The 16649-nt window shown below is 52.9% G+C and overlaps 1 protein-coding gene across 2 annotated transcripts in view; it reads left to right on the forward strand.

Annotated features, from left to right (window-relative positions):
* UPF1 (UPF1, RNA helicase and ATPase) overlaps window positions 1-16649 on the forward strand; it is a 38681-nt gene that overhangs the window by 4535 nt on the left and 17497 nt on the right. For both annotated transcript variants that reach the window (XM_025366935.1, XM_025366936.1), the window contains exons 2-5: window positions 11109-11248; window positions 12875-12964; window positions 15207-15374; window positions 15825-16005. In XM_025366935.1, the coding sequence (XP_025222720.1) occupies window positions 11109-11248; window positions 12875-12964; window positions 15207-15374; window positions 15825-16005 (579 nt within the window). The remainder of the gene's footprint in view (window positions 1-11108; window positions 11249-12874; window positions 12965-15206; window positions 15375-15824; window positions 16006-16649) is intronic.

Consider the following 16649-nt stretch of genomic DNA (forward strand, 5'->3'; position numbering starts at 1 on the left):
TTTTTTTTTTTTTTTTTTTTTGAGACGGAGTCTCGCTCTGTCGCCCAGACTGGAGTGCAGTGGCCGGATCTCAGCTCACTGCAAGCTCCGCCTCCCGGGTTTACGCTATTCTCCTGCCTCAGCCTCCTGAGTAGCTGGGACTACAGGCGCCCGCCACCTCGCCCGGCTAGTTTTTTGTATTTTTTAGTAGAGACGGGGTTTCACCGTGTTAGCCAGGATGGTCTCGATCTCCTGACCTCGTGATCCGCCCGTCTCAGCCTCCCAAAGTGCTAGGATTACAGGCTTGAGCCACCGCGCCCAGCCTAAAGTGAAACTCTTAAGAGTTGGAAATATTGCTCAGTATTAAGAAGGAACAAACTATTGATACCTGCAACAACATGGATGTGTCTCATAATAATTACTTTTTTGAATGTGTGATTCATCGTATAATTTAATTCATACAAAATTCTAGAAAGTGCCAGCTAGCCTGCAGCAATAGAAAACAGACCAGTGGTGGCTGGACAGAAAGGGGAAAGGGGAGGGAAAGGGCTGGCAGGTGACAAAGGGCACAGGAAACTTGGGGGTGATGTATGTTTTTATTACCGTGATGTAGTGACAGTTTTATGGGTGTTTAAGTACATTGACAGGTCAGTTTCTAAAATGGCACACTAAACATTTGCAGCTTATGGTATGTCAATTATACCTCAATGAAACTGGAAAGAAAAGTCAGGGAGATATCACTACCCATCCATTCCCATGGCACCCTTTTTTTTTTTTTTTTTTTTTTGAGACAGTCTTGCTCTGTGGCCTAGGCTGGAGTGCAGTGGTGCAATCTCGCTCACAGCAACCTCCACCTCCCGGGTTGAAGTGATTCTCCTGCCTTATCCTCCCTAGTAACTGGGACTACAGGTGCGTGCTACCACACCCGGCTAATTTTTTGTATTTTTTATAGAGGCAGGGTTTCACAATGTTAGTCAGGATGGTCTTGATCTCCTGAGCTCATGATCTGCCCTCCTCTACCTCCTAAAGTGCTGAGATTACAGGCGTGAGCCACTGCACCTGGCCTGGCGCACTTTTTTTTAAAAGGCTGAAAGTGCTACTTGGGTTTTGTGTTTTTGTTTTAAGGCAAAGTCTCACTCTGTCACCAGGTAGTGGCATGATCATGACTCACTGCAGCCTCGACCTCCTGGGCTCAAGTGATTCTCCCACCTCAGCCTCCCAGGTAGCTTGGACTACAGGTGTGTGCTACCATGTCTGGCTGATTTTTCTGTTTTTTGTAGAGATGGGGTTTTGCCATGTTACCCAATCTGGTCTTGAACTCCTGGGCTCAAGAGATCCTCTCACTCCAGGCCTCCCAAGTGTTGGGATTACAGCGTGAGCCATTGTGCCAACTCTCATGCCATACACCTACCTGTGACCTAGCAGAGTTGAAGGTGTGCGTACGTAGGGCTGCGCCAAAATGCTGACAGCAGCTCTGTTCATGAGAAGCCCAAACCGGAAGCAGCCCCAGTGGCCATCAGCAGGTGAATAGCTAAACAAAGCAGTGTGTACATTCAGTGGGAAAAATGCATGCCTATTGGTTTGACTTGCTTTTCTTAGCTCACCTGAAAGTATGAGGTCTGTGGATAGGTGCAGACCTTTTAGGCGGCAACACGCATGTTTTTGTGCAGGTGTTCTGGGTGACCTTGTAGTTGCTGCTTGGTACTGGTCCCACTTTGTTCCTTCATCCTCAGGTCAGGTCTGCACTGCCTGTTCCCTCTCCACTTGTGGTAGCCTGTGGGAGTCACAGCTGAACAGTCATCTCGTACTGGGATTTTACTTTGAGTGCATGAGTTGTTTCCCCAGGAAAAACATGCTGTCTTTCTGGATCTTAAGGGACAACTAGCCAAAGCTCCTGGCCGACCTGTCATCCAGCCCTCACTCTCCTGCCAGACTTCTCTTGTGCATTGCCTCCACTTCTCTTGAGTGTGTAAACCTGGGCTCACTTCTTTTTCAAGTGGTAAAATACTTAGGATAGAAAGTTGCTACTGGCCGGGCGCTGTGGCTCACGCCTGTAATCCCAGCACTTTGGGAGGCCAAGGCGGGCAGATCACGAGGTCAGGAGATCGAGACCATCCTGGCTAACATGGTGAAACCCTGTCTCTACTAAAAAATACAAAAAATTAGGTGGGCGTGGTGGCGGGCACCTGTAGTCCCAGCTACTCGGGAGGCTGAGGCAGAAGAATGGCGTGAACCCAGGAGGCGGAGCTTGCAGTGAGCAGAGATCGCGCCACTGCGCTCCAGCCTGGGCGACAGAGTGAGACTCTGTCTCAACAAGAAAAAAAGAAAAAAAAAGTTGCTACTTTGTCTTCAAAGCCATTGTCCTGATGCTGTCAGAGTTCCTGGAAGGATGGCTGTCCTGACTCATCCTTGTCGAGTTGAACATGCCATCTTCTGCTGAGCCCTGAGATTATGACCAAGGCAGGGTGAGTTCCATACTCCCAGTACGAGATGACTGTTCAGCTGTGACTCCCACAGGCTACCACAAGTGGAGAGGGAACAGGCAGTGCAGACCTGACCTGAGGATGAAGGAACAAAGTGGGACCAGTACCAAGCAGTCTTGGGTTCCTAAAAGTGGTGAGTTTAAAATTTGCACGTGCGGCTGGGCACGATGGCCCATGCCTGTAATCCCAGTACTTTGAGAGGCTGAGGAAGGCAGATCATTTGAGCTCAGGAGTTTGAGACAAGCCTGAGCAAAATGGTGAAACGCTGTCTGTACAAAAAAAATACAAAAATCAGCTGGGCCTGGTGGCACATGCCTGTGGCCTCAGCTACTCAGGAGGCTAAGGTGAGAGGATCGCTTGAGCCTGGGAGGCAGAGGTTGCAGTGATCCATGTTTGCACCACTACACTCCAGCCTGGGCGACAGAGTGAGATCTTGTCTTAATAAAAAGAAGAAAATACAGGCCGGGCTTGGTGGCTCATGCCTGTAATCTCAACACTTTGAGAGGCCAAGGCAGGCAAATCATCTGAGGTCGGGAGTTGGAGGCCAGCCTGACCAACATGGAGAAATCTGTCTCTACTAAAAATACAAAATTAGCTGGGTGTGGTGGCACATGCCTGTAATCCCAGCTACTCAGGAGGCTGAATCAGGAGAATCACTTGAACCCGGGAGGCAGAGGTTGCAGTGAGCCGAGATTGTGCCACTGCACTCCAGCCTGGGTAACAAGAGCAAAACTCCATCTTTAAAAAAAAAAAAAAAAGCTCATTTTGTTTTTTTGAATCCTCGGGTAGCCCAGGTGTGGTTTTAGGGTGCCAGAACATTGAAGATAAGATGCCATTACCTGGAGGAGTGCTGGCAAGTGTTTGGTCAATACTTACCCTTAGTAGACTTACCGGGTGTGTTTTCAAATTGTTAGGAGAGTCTCAGTGATCATGTGAAAGTGATCTGAGCTGACACTTTACTGTTAGTGGTGAATACACGAAACGACTTCTATTTTTATCCCAATTAATTACCCAGATTCAGGATGACGGGGTGGGGGGTTATAACTAATACTATACCAGGACTAACTAAAAAGAGTTCCCTCTCAGCCCGGCTACCACCACCACAAGAGCTCACCACCATCAGCTGCCACCACATTTCTCTCTTGGTTTGATTGAGGTCCGATGACCTACCGGGGAACCCCCTTCTTTTCTATTTAGACGGAGTCTTGCACTGTTGCACTGTTGCCCAGGAGTGCAGTGGCGCGATCTTGGTTCACTACAACCTCCGCCTCCCGGATGTAAGTGATTTTCCTGCCTCAGCCTGAGTAGCTGGGATTACAGGTGCACACCACCACGCCCAGCTAATTTTTGTATTTTTAGTAGAGACTGGGTTTGACCTTGTTGGCCAGGCTGGTCTGGAGCTCCTGACCTCAGGTGATCTCCCACCTTGGCCTTCCAAGCTGCTGAGATTACAGGCATGAGCCACCACACCTGGCCCCTTTGTTTTTAAGTGTAGAACTTAGTGCTGTTTTAGTAAACTTACAGAATTGGGCAGCCACCACCGCAGTGCCTTGCTGTCTCTGATTTCTTTGATTTCTCTTTCGCTCCTTTCTGCTGCCTCCCCACCACTGCTTGTCAGACCCTGTGCTCACACCCAAGGTCACCTGTTAGGGAGGTGTGTCCACCCCCTTGGGCTGAGCCCTGCCCTGGGGAGGTCAGATACGTGGCCAAGCCCTGGCCCCGTGCTCCCGCCTTTGAGCCCATGTCTGTTATGTTCTTTTGCACCCTCTGTGAGCTGCCGGGGCAACCTCTTCAGCCTGGCCCTGGACTCCAGCCATCCCTGCTGTTTTCTTACTTCCTGGCCTTGCTGTGCTTGTGGGACTGAGGGCAGTGAGGCCAGCAGAGGGAGAGTGAAGCCTTTGACCCCCGCGGTTGCAGTATTAGAAGACAGCACATGCCGCCTGGCCAGGGTGCCGTGGGGGCCCCAGGCGGAGGGGTGGGCTCCCATGCTAAGGGAAAGCCTGCAGGAATGGCGCCTCTGGAGCTGTTCAGAAGCTGTACCTGTCAGGCAGAGGGGTGGGCACAGCACTTTGCCTAGAAGGAGGGAGGGTGGGTGTGGGGCCAGGGCAGGGGCCGCGCTGTGTCCTGGAGCCTTTAGGAGCTGCTGGGGTGCCTTGACCAAGGCTCAGAGGAGGGCTCTGAGATGGCAGTGGTGGGGGTTAGGGGAGGGGCCGTGGTGTTGGAGGTTGGGCGGTGTGGCCCAGGTTGGACCCCGAACGGATGGAGGGGCCACAGGGCAGCGGAGATGGAGGACACCGGGGTCAGGGCTGCATGTGCACGTGTGTGTATGCGTGAGTAAGTGTGTTAGTGTGTGTGCCTGTGGGAACTGCCAGGGTACCGGGTGCCCCCTCCCAGTCCTCACAAGGAGCCACAGACTAAAAAGCAGCACCAGCTCCTGACTGTGGTCTCATCAGGGTCCGTAATTCCCCAGGCTGAGCCAGGGCTCTCTCGCTGGGGAGGCACTGCCCTGAGGGCCTTGTGAGAGGGAAAGGCCTCCCCAGAGCGGCTGCAGGGAAGCTAAAGGGCACATACTGGGCAGCAGCTCACAACTGAGAGGCAGTTTGTGCTTGTCATGGTGGTGGGAGTGCTTTCATGGTGGTCAGAATAGTCTAGCTTGGCAGAGAAGGGCCGTGACACCCAGCTATGCTCTGTGGCATTCAGAACCGAGGGGCATGGTGGAAAGGTTGGGTCCAGGCCCTGGCACCAGTGCTGTTCAGGTCTCCGCTGTCACGGAGAGTTCATGGCCTTGAACTCTCCTTGCTGGAGCACGTTCCTTTGAGAGCAAAGTTCTGCTTTCTCTGATACATGGGGGGCTGCTGGGTCCTGGGGTACCACGGCTGGCAGCAGGTCCTCGTGCCTTTTTCTGTGTTGATCGAATAGCTGCTTAAGAGCCGGGTAACCGGCCGGGCGCGGTGGCTCATGCCTGTAATTCCAGCACTTTGGGAGGCTGAGGCGGGTGGATCACGAGGTCAGGAGATCGAGACCATCCTGGCTAACACGGTGAAACCCCGTCTCTACTAAAAATACAAAAAATTAGCCAGGCATGGTGGCGGGTGCCTGTAGTCCCAGCTACTCGGGAGGCTGAGGCAGGAGAATGACATGAACCCGGGAGGCGGACTTGCAGTGAGATGAGATCCGGCCACTGCACTCCAGCCTGGGCGACAGAGCAAGACTCTGCCTCAAAAAACAAACAAAGAGCCTGATAACCCACCCGGCCTTCTCAGGTCCCATGGGCCTTTGCCAAGGTGGTGTCTAGATACGCAAGGGTGGCTCATTAGACTCTGGAGAGCCCTTGCGACAGTGAGCATGGCACCTTCCTGAAGCATCAGCTCCTTGCAGAGTGAGTGCAGGCTCCTGGCGGCCCTGAGAGAGGGGGCTGCAGATCCCAGTCAGAGGTGATTGGTCAGAGCCGCGCTGCCTGCACCATCCTCACCTTTTTCAGCACGGGGATCCATAGCGCATAGTTTGCAGCCCCACTGCATCCTCCGTGTAGAAACATCTATGATGAATTCTCTAACATACAAGAGCTAGTGAGCCCTGTGTCTCTGTCTCCCCGATGTGACAGTTGTGAAGGTTTTTTTCTCCGTTTGCTTTTTTTTTTCACTGGTGTGTGTTTTTAAAGCAAGTCTCTTGTGTCATTTCACCTTTGCGTCTGAGGTGGAGCCCTGTGAATTGGTGATACTCAGCCATTTTGACCTGCAGTATGTAGTATGCATTTCTAGAAGCAAAAAAGGGCACCTATTTTGCATAGCTGCAGCGCCATTATCAGACAAGCAGCGTCAACAATGGTTTTTCACGATTGTCTGATTGTAGGGACAGTCGGCCTCTCTCCACAGTCAGATTCTTTCCTGGGATCCTGGAGGTCTGCTCTTGAGATGATGGCTGTCTCTGGGCCCTTCTTTCCGAGCAGCCTCTCCTGCTGCTTTTCATCCGCGAAGCTGCAGTCTGGTCTAGGTTGTTGTCCTGTGAGGTGTGCACCTTCTGGACTGAGCCCCTTATAGTCACACTTTGGCTTCTTGCTGCAGGTGTGGAGTGGATTTCATCTCAGGCTGTGGGCTCCTGGGAGAGTGGCTGATCCCTGGGCTGGGAAGGCAGGGGCGGCCTGAGGTGAGCTGGGGATGCCTCGCATTCTAGGCCTGCTGAAATGAACCTCATGCGGACTTTAGCACACCTGGCTGGAACAAGGGTCTGCCGGTCCACACAGGTGCCATTGGTGAGAGGGGAGGCGAGAGGCACTTCCTCTTTGGGAAGAACAAATGTGAGCCTAGGCAGCGTATTGAAAAATTAAAAAACTTTCCAGGCATCATGCACACCTGTAGTCCCAGCTGCTCGGGACGCTGAGGCAAGAGGATCTCTTAAGTTCAGGAGTTTGAGGCTGCAATGAGCTATGATTCTACCACCACACTCCAGCCTGGGTGGCAGAGCAAGACCCTGTCTCAAAAAAAATAAAGGAATGGAGAGCCTGGGGACCGCTGTGTTGGGTGGTGGGACTATGTGAAAGATAGTCATCTCCTAGCAGTTTTACGTGGTTCACACTAATAGATTAAAAGGAGGCTAACGAGACATCACAAATCACATGCAGTCATTAACTGGAACTTGGATTTTAAAAAACCTATAAAAGACGTTATAAGGACATTGGGGTGATGTGTGAATGTGTATTAGCCAACAGTGTGGCAGGCTGGGTGTGCTCATGAGCCAGCTGTTTTGTGGGGATGTGGAGAAAGCTCTCCCCCTGGGGCCTGCCACTCTGAAATAGGTCAGGGAAAGATAAGTGTGTGAGAGCAAGAAGGGGAGCCGGAGTGCGGGGGGATGTGATGGAGGGTGACCAGCAGGAGGGGTGTGGGGGTCTGATTTCTGTAGCTTTGGAATTTTTCAAAATAAGTTAGAGGAAATATTAGGGCAGAATCCTTCCAGTTTGGGGGCCAGACCTCCTGGCAACCGTCTGCCTTGAGAGGGCTCAGAGACCCTGCAGCTTGGCAGTCATCACTCTGAGGGTGTGGTGACTTCCTATTCCCTCCCCTTTTTTTCTTTAACAATTTTTAAAATTAAATTTGGCAGGGGGCTGGGCACGGTGAACCTGTAATCCCAGCTCACATGAACCTGTAATCCCAGCACTGTGGGAGGCCGAGGCGGGAGGATTACCTGAGATTGGGAGTTCGAGACCAGCCAGACCAACATGGAGGAACCCTGTTTCTACTAAAAATAGGCATGGTGGTGCATACCTGTAATCACAGCTACTTGGGAGGCTGAGGCAGGAGAATTGCTTGAACCCGGGAGATGGAGGTTGTGGTGAGCCAACATCACACCGTTGCACTCCAGCCTGGGCAACAAGAGCAAAACTATCTTTTTTAAAAAATAGAGATGAGGCCTCACTGTGTTGCCCAGGCTGTTCTTGAACCCTGGGCTCAAGATCCTCCTGCTTTGGCTTCCCAGAGTGCTGGGATTACAGGTATGAGCCACCGCGCCTGGCCTCCTGCCCTCTCTTTTATTTAAGCCTTGGAATTAGAGAATCAGGGATGAGCCGCTTTGCCTTTTGAGCTTGGCCTTTAGCCAACAATGTTGAGGGCCTCCTGGAGTGCAGGCTCCACCCAGGTGCTGGGCTCACGGCAGGGAGCAGGACAGACAGTGCCCCGCGGGACCCCGAGGTGGGGTCAAAGAATGCCTGCCTGAGAGGTACCCTGTGGACCTCACCCTGAGGCTGAGGGAACAGCAGGTGCAAGGCCTGGGCGCTGGCAAATGCAGGCAGTGGTGCAAGGGTTGGAGTAGATGTCTGTGGCCTGAGAGTTTATGATGGCACATTTGGTGGGGGGGATTTTTGAGTTTTTGAATTTCTGTGGTTTTTGTCTGCGGGAATGAAGTGACTTTTTCTTTTTTTTTCAGACAAAGTCTTGCTCTGTCACTTAGGCTGGAGTGCAGTGGTGTGATCTCGGCTCACTGCAACCTCCACCTCCTGTGTTTAAGCGATTCTCCTGCGCTAGGGTTACAGGTGCGCATCACCATGCCCGGCTAATTTTTTGTATTTTTAGTAGAGACGGGGTTTTGCCATGTTGGCCAGGCTTTTTATTGGTGGTGTTAAGAGAGACAGGGTCTTGGTCTGTTGCTCAGGCTGAAGTGCAGTGGTACCATCATAGCTCACAGCAGCCTTGACCTCCTGGGGTCAAGCACTCCTCCGGCCTAAACCTCCTGAGCAGCTGGGATGGCAAGTGCACACCACCACACCTGACTCATTTGCGTATTTTTTTGTGGAGACAGGATCTTGGCTGTGTTGCCCAGGCTGGTCTCAAGAACTGCTGGGCTCAAGCAATCCTCCCAAAGTGTTGGGATAACAGGTGTGAGCCACCATTCCTAGCCTTGAAGTGACCTACTGTTGTGCTGCCCTGATACATGGTCTGAGTTCTGGAGTGTGGCGGGAGCAACTGTCTCTGGGCAGAAAGCCCCTGTACAGCTCTTAGATGGACCTCCAGGGTGTGGTTTTAGTCGTAGCTAGGTTCACATCCAGAACTAAAAGAGTTAGGGACCAGCTCTGGGGCCTCATGTATGGCTAGGAACTGGGAATTCTAGGATATGTCTTTTAAATACTGTTTCCAGAGCAGAGGTGATGGGAGGAGCTGCCTTTTTTTTTTTTTTTTTTTTTTTTGAGATGGAATTTAGCTCTTGTTGCCCAAGGTGGAGTGCAATGGCACAATCTCAGCTCACTGCAACCTCCGCCTCCCGGGTTCAAGAGATTCTTCTGTCCCAGCTCCCCGAGTAGCTGGGATTACAGGGAAGTGCCACCATGTGCAGCTAATTTTTTGTAGTTTTAGTAGAAATGGGATTTCACCATGTTGGCCAGGCTGGTCTCGAACTCCTGACCTCAGGTGATCCGCCCTGCTGAGGAGCTGCTTCTTGGGCTTCCCAGCCCAGTGGTGAATGCCTGGGGTGAGTACAGGGAGGTCCTGCCCCTCCAGAGCCTCCCTGGTGAGTGGATAGGTTGACAGCCTCAAAGGACTTTTTTTTTTTTTTTTCTTTTGAGACGGAGTCTCGCTCTGTCGCCCAGGCTGGAGTGCAGTGGCCAGATCTCAGCTCACTGCAAGCTCCGCCTCCCGGGTTTACGCCATTCTCCTGCCTCAGCCTCCCGAGTAGCTGGGACTACATTAGCTGGGACTACAGGCGCCCGCCACCTCGCCCGGCTAGTTTTTTATATTTTTTAGTAGAGACGGGGTTTCACCGTGTTAGCCAGGATGATCTTGATCTCCTGACCTCGTGATCCGCCCATCTCGGCCTTCCAAAGTGCTGAGATTACAGGCTTGAGCCACCGCGCCCGGCCGCCTCAAAGGACTTTACTTAGTGGAGTGGCAGCTCTCTGCCAGCTGAAGATGACGACCCTTTTCTCCACCCATCGTGTTGCCTGGCGTGGGCCGTGGGACTTCTCTTTGCCAGGCGGCACTGTCCCCTACTCCTGTTCTAGCTCATTTCATGATAGTTTCTAGGGTCAAATGTATTTTTGAAATTAATGTTTAATCTTGAAACTTTTCAGAGAGTGGAGGGAGAAATTAACCCAGAAGTCAGCTTGTGTTGTGACCAGATCACTGCAGGGCAGCAGTGGGCCCAGTGTGCATCTGCACGCCCGTGCAGGTAGAACGTGCCCACGTGCCCCAGCCAGGCGGGCCGGAGGGGTCTCTGTGGGGTGCTGCTCCCCATGAGCACCTGTCCCTAGGCTCACACAGGTGCTGCATCACACAGCAAGGGCATTAGGCTGAGGGGCTGCCTGGGGTGCTGGGACTGGCAGTGGGGAGATTTGGTGCCGTCCCTCGGGGAGCTCCTATCACTCCTCCCTGGCCCTTAATTTTGTGCCACCCTGTGTCCCGCCGCAATACAGTGCTCCTGCTGCCTGACCCCATGGTGGGGTTAGGTGGCCTATGAGGGCCATGCCAGGGACTGTTGACCATGTCATTTGAGGTGCTGGTTCTTGAGGAGCCCCAGTGGCTATGTGGTCTCCTTGCAGGTGTCCTGTGCAGTTTGTGGCCTGATGACTTAGAGCCATGTGCTGTCTGCCTTTGCTGAACGTGGAAGAGGTGCCTTTAGTGAGGGTGTGGCCTGGGTTGCCAAGGGTATCTCAGTGTTCAGTTGCTACTTCATCCTCAGGGCTGCCTGAAGCGATGGGGAGGGCGAGGTGGTGGTGGATGTGGCCGGTGACGTTTCCACATCCGCATGGGTGGCAGCCTTGTAGTATTTGATGAGCCTTACACTGTGGTGGGTCTGGCATCATGGAGCTGTCCTCAGGGCACACTGCTGTCAGTCTGTAAAAGTCACCCTGTTCCTTGTGGTCCTCAGTCACAGGAAAGAAGCATCTTCCTAGGCATCCTGGTTGTGGACATGGATGTGGCTCTGTGGCTAGATGGGGGTTAGACCAGTTGTGTGGGGGACCGGGGGTATAGGAGGCCACCAGTGGCCCTTTTCTGACCAGGTAGGTTTGCTACAGAAGAGTGAAATTCAGTCAGAACAAGGGAAACTGTCTCAAAGCGGAGATGAGGCCAGGGTGTCACACCAGAGCCATCGAGGGTGGTCCTTCTGCACTGAGTCCCAGAAGCTGCAGCCTCGCTCGGGTGACACTGCATTCTGCTGCAGGTTGGGCCCGAAGGCATCCTGCAGAATGGGGCTGTGGACGACAGTGTAGCCAAGACCAGCCAGTTGTTGGCCGAGTTGAACTTCGAGGAAGATGAAGAAGACACCTATTACACGAAGGATCTCCCCATACACGCCTGCAGGTGAGCTGGGCTCAGCGGGCCTGGGCATGTGCTGACAGGTGGGTGCCTCTGGCGTGGGCCTGGGACACCCACTTCCCAGGTACAGGGTGGTGCCTTTGTGCTGTGACTCTGGGTGGTGGTGTCCTCGGGAGTAAGGAAGTTGCTTAGGCCATGTTCACAGCCGAGGCCTGTTATATCAGTCAGGAGGTGGGCTCAGCAACCTCCGACACCCTGAATTCACCAGGAGGTGGGAAAAGTTTTCCTTCCTTTGGCCTCCTCAGGCCCTGGGGGCATTGCCTGGTACCTGTGCACTCACTCACTAGAAAGAATTTGTCATGGCATTGGGTGAGCATCTGGGGTGGGAGGGTGAGTGGAGCAGCTGAGATGCCCCGCAGAGCGGTTGCTTCAGGGTTCTGGGGCATCCCTGCCTCCCCGTGCCTTGGCTGTGCCTGGAGAACTGGACGTGAAGACAGTAGTTAGTGGACAGACCTGCATGTTGACGAATTTGGAATTCTCATCTCGAGCGGGATCGTCCCATGATGAGGCTTATTTCTGTATTTTTGTGACACACAAGTGAAGAAATGTAGATTAGAAGAGGAGAGAAGGTTTTGGCCGGGCGCGGTGGCTCACACCTGTAATCCCAGCACTTTGGGAGGCCGAGGCTGGTGGATCATGAGGTCAGGAGATGGAGACCATCCTGGCTAACATGGTGAAACCCCGTCTGTGCTAAAAATACAAAAAATTAGCTGGGCGTGGTGGCGGGTACCTGTAATCCCAGCTGCTCGGGAGGCTGAGGCAGGAGAATGGGGTAAACCCGGGAGGCAGAGGTTGCAATGAGCCAAAATCACACTCCTGCACTCCAGCCTGGGCGACAGTCAGGGCAGGTTTGGGTCTGGGCCCTGCCTCTCTCTCTGGGCGCCCGCCTGGGGCCCTCCCTGCTGCTCCTGGCCCACGTGCTGCCCAGCGCTCCAGGACTGAGGCTGCTCTTCCCTAGGCTTGGTGAGCAGGTGCTCTTTCTTGCATCTCAGCTCTTCGCTCATTCTCATTTACAGATGTTTTCATGTATGTAATCGTGTTCTCTTAACACACAGAGATGCCCATAAGTCCTGATGTGGCTCTGGGGAGCTAGCAGTTTGGGGTTTGGTATGTGGATTTTCAGAAGACCACAGCCAGCGGTTGGGTGAGGCTCTCCTGAGGCTCCTCGCTTGGGCTTTGGGGCCTGAGCTTCAGGGGCGCTGCCGCTACAGGGTCTGTGCCCAGCTTCCCGGGAGCACAGTGCCCTCTGCTGGAGCCCGCAGCTTACCATGACCATTGTGACTGAGGCTGGGTTCCTGAATTTCAGGCCAGAGAGCGGGGACTAGAATGTCCCTGGAGGAGTGAGGCCTCCCTCCAGCAGGACTCTCCTTGGAGGTGGCTTTGTTCCTCATCCCCTCGGAGCTTCTGCCACATACTCAACCCCTTCCCTGCATTCTTGGGTTTGGGAAGCCCTGGTTAACTGGTTTGATTTGGTTACTGGGATTGTTGGGGTTGAGTATGTGTTTAATGAAGAACTTAAAAGTGTTGTCAGAGGAAAGAATTTTACATCTTGCCAAATGAAAACCAGAGAGCAAGCTTCCAGCTGTAACTGTCGCTGTTTTGATTTTTTAGTTACTGTGGAATACACGATCCTGCCTGCGTGGTTTACTGTAATACCAGCAAGAAGTGGTTCTGCAACGGACGTGGAAATACTTCTGGCAGGTAGATAATCAAACCATGCATGTGTCTTTAATCAGTGCTGTGCTCAGATTTGTGTGTAAATTATGGAAATGTTGAAGCGAAGTGCAATATAAAATCACGCTAACAAACCTGGTTTTTTTCCTCCTCTGTGACTGGTTTAACTTGAAACAGATGGTGGTGTGTGAATGCCTTAATGTATTTACCCTTGATTTATTCTCTGTGGCTCTTTTTATTATGCAAGTAGGGTTGGCTTAATTCTCCTTCCCAGTTTTTATTTCGATTTTTCTGCAAGATGAGCTCTTGGCACACCCGCTGATCTTCATTAACGAAAGGATGTTCCCAAGGCAGTAACGGGCATCCAGGGGCGCTGGTTCCTGAGCAGGCTCGCTCTGGCCTGAGCTCATCGGAGCTGTCCGGAGGCTAATTCAGGCCAGATCCTGAATCATCGGCTTCAATTAAGTTCACTTGACCGTCGGCGCTGGGCTTGCCTTCCTGATGTTGATCAGCTGCAGCTGGACTGGGTCGCTTGTTTTGTGTTTGGGATGGGACCAGTGTTCTCTCGGTGCCCAGATTCCAGGGGGGAGTTCGGTGGTCTTGCCTGGGTGGTGGGACTCTCGTCCTGGTGGGTCCCATGCCAGCGGCTCCCCTTCCATCCGCGCTGCTGTGTGCAGGTCACTCCACTGCCGGAGAGGATGGAGCAGAGCCTGGGAGGCGGAGCTCTGAGGTGCCAGCAAGGAAATGGGGTCTTTTTCTGAGGTTCACATTCTGGAGAAAGAAAATGACCAAAGCCCAGAGGCAGGCTTACTTGCGCTGACACCAACCCCCTCCTGTGCCTTTGGCAGCTGTGGGTCTCGGAGGGTTACAGATGGAGCAGTCAGATCTCGTGGCATCTCTGAGTTAGTAACTTGAAATATGGTGTTATGAGCAAGGTGAGAAAGGGGCTGCTGTTTTTAAAAGATTTTTAAAGAAAAGTATCTTCTGGATAACCAGAAGACATTCTTGTCCCATTTTCAGAATCTTCTGGGTAATTTAAGTGTTGCTATGTTTGCATTTAGTTCCTCTTGTGCAGGAAAAGCAACTAAATAAAACTTCTCTTAGCTGGCAACCCCAGCTTCCGGTCAGCATAGCCAAGAACAGGGAAGTGAGCAAAAGGGCCTCTGAGAAACAGCAGGCTCGAGCCAAGCACCACTGAGCGTTCTGTGCGAGGCCCAGGGGAAGGTGAGGAAGCAGCCACCGGCCCTCAGGGAGCTTGGCTGTGACAGGGTGAGGATGCGTGGGAAGATACGGAGACGGCTGATTCTGCCCACGTGGCTGGCAGGGCTCCAGAGTGGAGTCGGGCTTTGGGGATGCCCAGAGCGGCCATGGCCGGTTAGAGAATCCTGGGCCTCGTGGCAGGGAGAAAGGTTAGGTTAGCTGAGCTGAAGCTTTTGGCAGGAATGGTTTTCCAGAGGGGAAGAGAGAGGGCGCAGTGAGGGAGGCTGGGAGGCCCTGCAGGCGTGTTCAGAGCTGCTGGAGACACTGGAAGAGCCCAAAGGCAGAGCAGCTGGGCATCCTTGTTAGATACAGCAGATAGGCGCTGGAAGATGACTGGCTTGGCGCAGGGCAGGGTTCAGCCCAGATCGCGGTTTAGGCGAACAGTGTCCTGGCCATATCGCAGCAAGGAAGGAGCCGAGCCAGCCAGGGCTTCAGACACAGCCCTGGGCTTTTGCAGAACAGCCCCCGTCTCTGCTCAGCTCTTTTACTGCTTTTTACAGGGTTTCCAGTCGCCTGCTTACCAGATTTCCCGGCCTGCAGCAAAGCAGGAGGGACTGTTGCTCCTAGAAGTAGGCACAGGGCCTCTGAGGAGTGATTTCAGAAGAAGCCACAAAAAGTGGCGGCAGCGGGGGGTGACCTTGGAGAGAAGGGGCCGAGGCCTTGTGGGAAATGTCTCGGACCCCACAGCAGCCCTGGGCCAACAATGGGTTAAATTAGGCCTGATAAGTTGGATTTAAGAAAGCAGGATCTTTTTAAAAAAGGCAGGAACTATGTGAACCGTGTTAAGGAAGTTTTCCTTAAAAGTGGTTCAAGTTGGGATTGATTTTTGTGCTCAGTGGGGAGCTAGTTTGGGGGAGGGCTGGTCCCCGGAGATGCCAGATGGATGAGGTGTGACTGCCTCTGCTAATGGACCGTGAACGGTACCGGAACTTTTAACAGGGGCCCGAAAATTGGAAGTGGTGAAAAGCCAAACTCTGGGTGTTAACCATTTATCATTTCCTGGTTTCAGCCATATTGTAAATCACCTTGTGAGGGCAAAATGCAAAGAGGTGACCCTGCACAAGGACGGGCCCCTGGGGGAGACAGTCCTGGAGTGCTACAACTGCGGCTGTCGCAATGTCTTCCTCCTCGGCTTCATCCCAGCCAAAGCTGACTCGGTGGTGGTGCTGCTGTGCAGGTGAGCGGTCCTCAGATGTCTCCCGGGGGTGACCTTTAAGCTCCAGCCGTCTCCTCACAAGCCTTGGCCCATCCCAGCCCAGCCCAGCCGTGGCTCTGATTCCAGGGAATTGTGCTCCAAAGATGATTTTTGCTGAAGGGTGAGGCATGAGAGCGTTTAGGGGCTGAGGCTTTTTAAGGAGTTGGCAGTGCCGTGTAACTCTTTTGGGGCGTTCTGGCTAAATCATGAAAACAATTCTGTAAAAACAAAGTCTGTTCTGAGTTTTAAGAGTTCAGAGCTCAAGTGCACGGGGAGATGCGATTTATTACTAACAGTTTAAAGGTAATGTGATCACATAATAAAACTCAGGGCACGCCCCTTTGGGTGAAAGGTCAGCATGGGAGGGGGCCCTCCCTGCTCCAGGACTTCAGAGAGGGGAGCTGGTCCTCACGGTCCTCTCCCGCTCTGCAGGCAGCCCTGTGCCAGCCAGAGCAGCCTCAAGGACATCAACTGGGACAGCTCACAGTGGCAGCCACTGATCCAGGACCGCTGCTTCCTGTCCTGGCTGGTCAAGATCCCCTCCGAGCAGGAGCAGCTGCGGGCGCGCCAGATCACGGCACAACAGATCAACAAGCTGGAGGAGCTATGGAAGGTGGGGCTGCCCAGCAGGCTGACCCGTGCCTTTGTGTGGTTTCTGGTTGCGGGGAGGGGAGTATCTTCAGAGACAGCTTGACCCAGTGAGACCGCTGGAGATTCTCTGGAAGGAACTCAGGCCTCTGCCACCTCTATGTGGAGTGACCCCAAGGCAGGGCACCTTGGTCACCTTCCATCCAGGCAGCCTTACCTGACCAAGAAGAGCCTGACCTTGGGGAAAGGAAAGCTCTGGCTGCTGGAATTTTTCTTGTCTGATGGGGGGTGGTAGGGGAAGGATGGGGCTGGTTGTAGGTAGACTTGTCTGGCAGAGCCTGGACCTCTGGCAGGTGCACTGCGAGAGTGTCCTGGGGAAAGAGGTTGGGGTCGAGGTTGGCACAGTCAGCTGAGCAGAGGGGAGAGGAGAGGGTGCTGGGTCAAGTAGTGGGTGCCTGGCCTCCCTCAACAGACAGCCCTCACTTTTCCCCACGGAAGCCTTTCTCTGGTTCCGGCTGTTTAGGATTTTGTGATAAAGTCATTCTAGTAACTAGACTAGAAGCTTCCATTTGCCTCCCATTCAATCAGAAATCTCACATAGGAACTGAAGTACAAGTTAAAATGTTTTTTTTTTTTTTTTTTTTTTTTTTTTTTTTTTTTTTTTTTTTT

Source organism: Theropithecus gelada, chromosome 19, assembly GCF_003255815.1.
Source record: "Theropithecus gelada isolate Dixy chromosome 19, Tgel_1.0, whole genome shotgun sequence".
NCBI classification, from domain to species: Eukaryota; Metazoa; Chordata; class Mammalia; order Primates; family Cercopithecidae; genus Theropithecus; species Theropithecus gelada.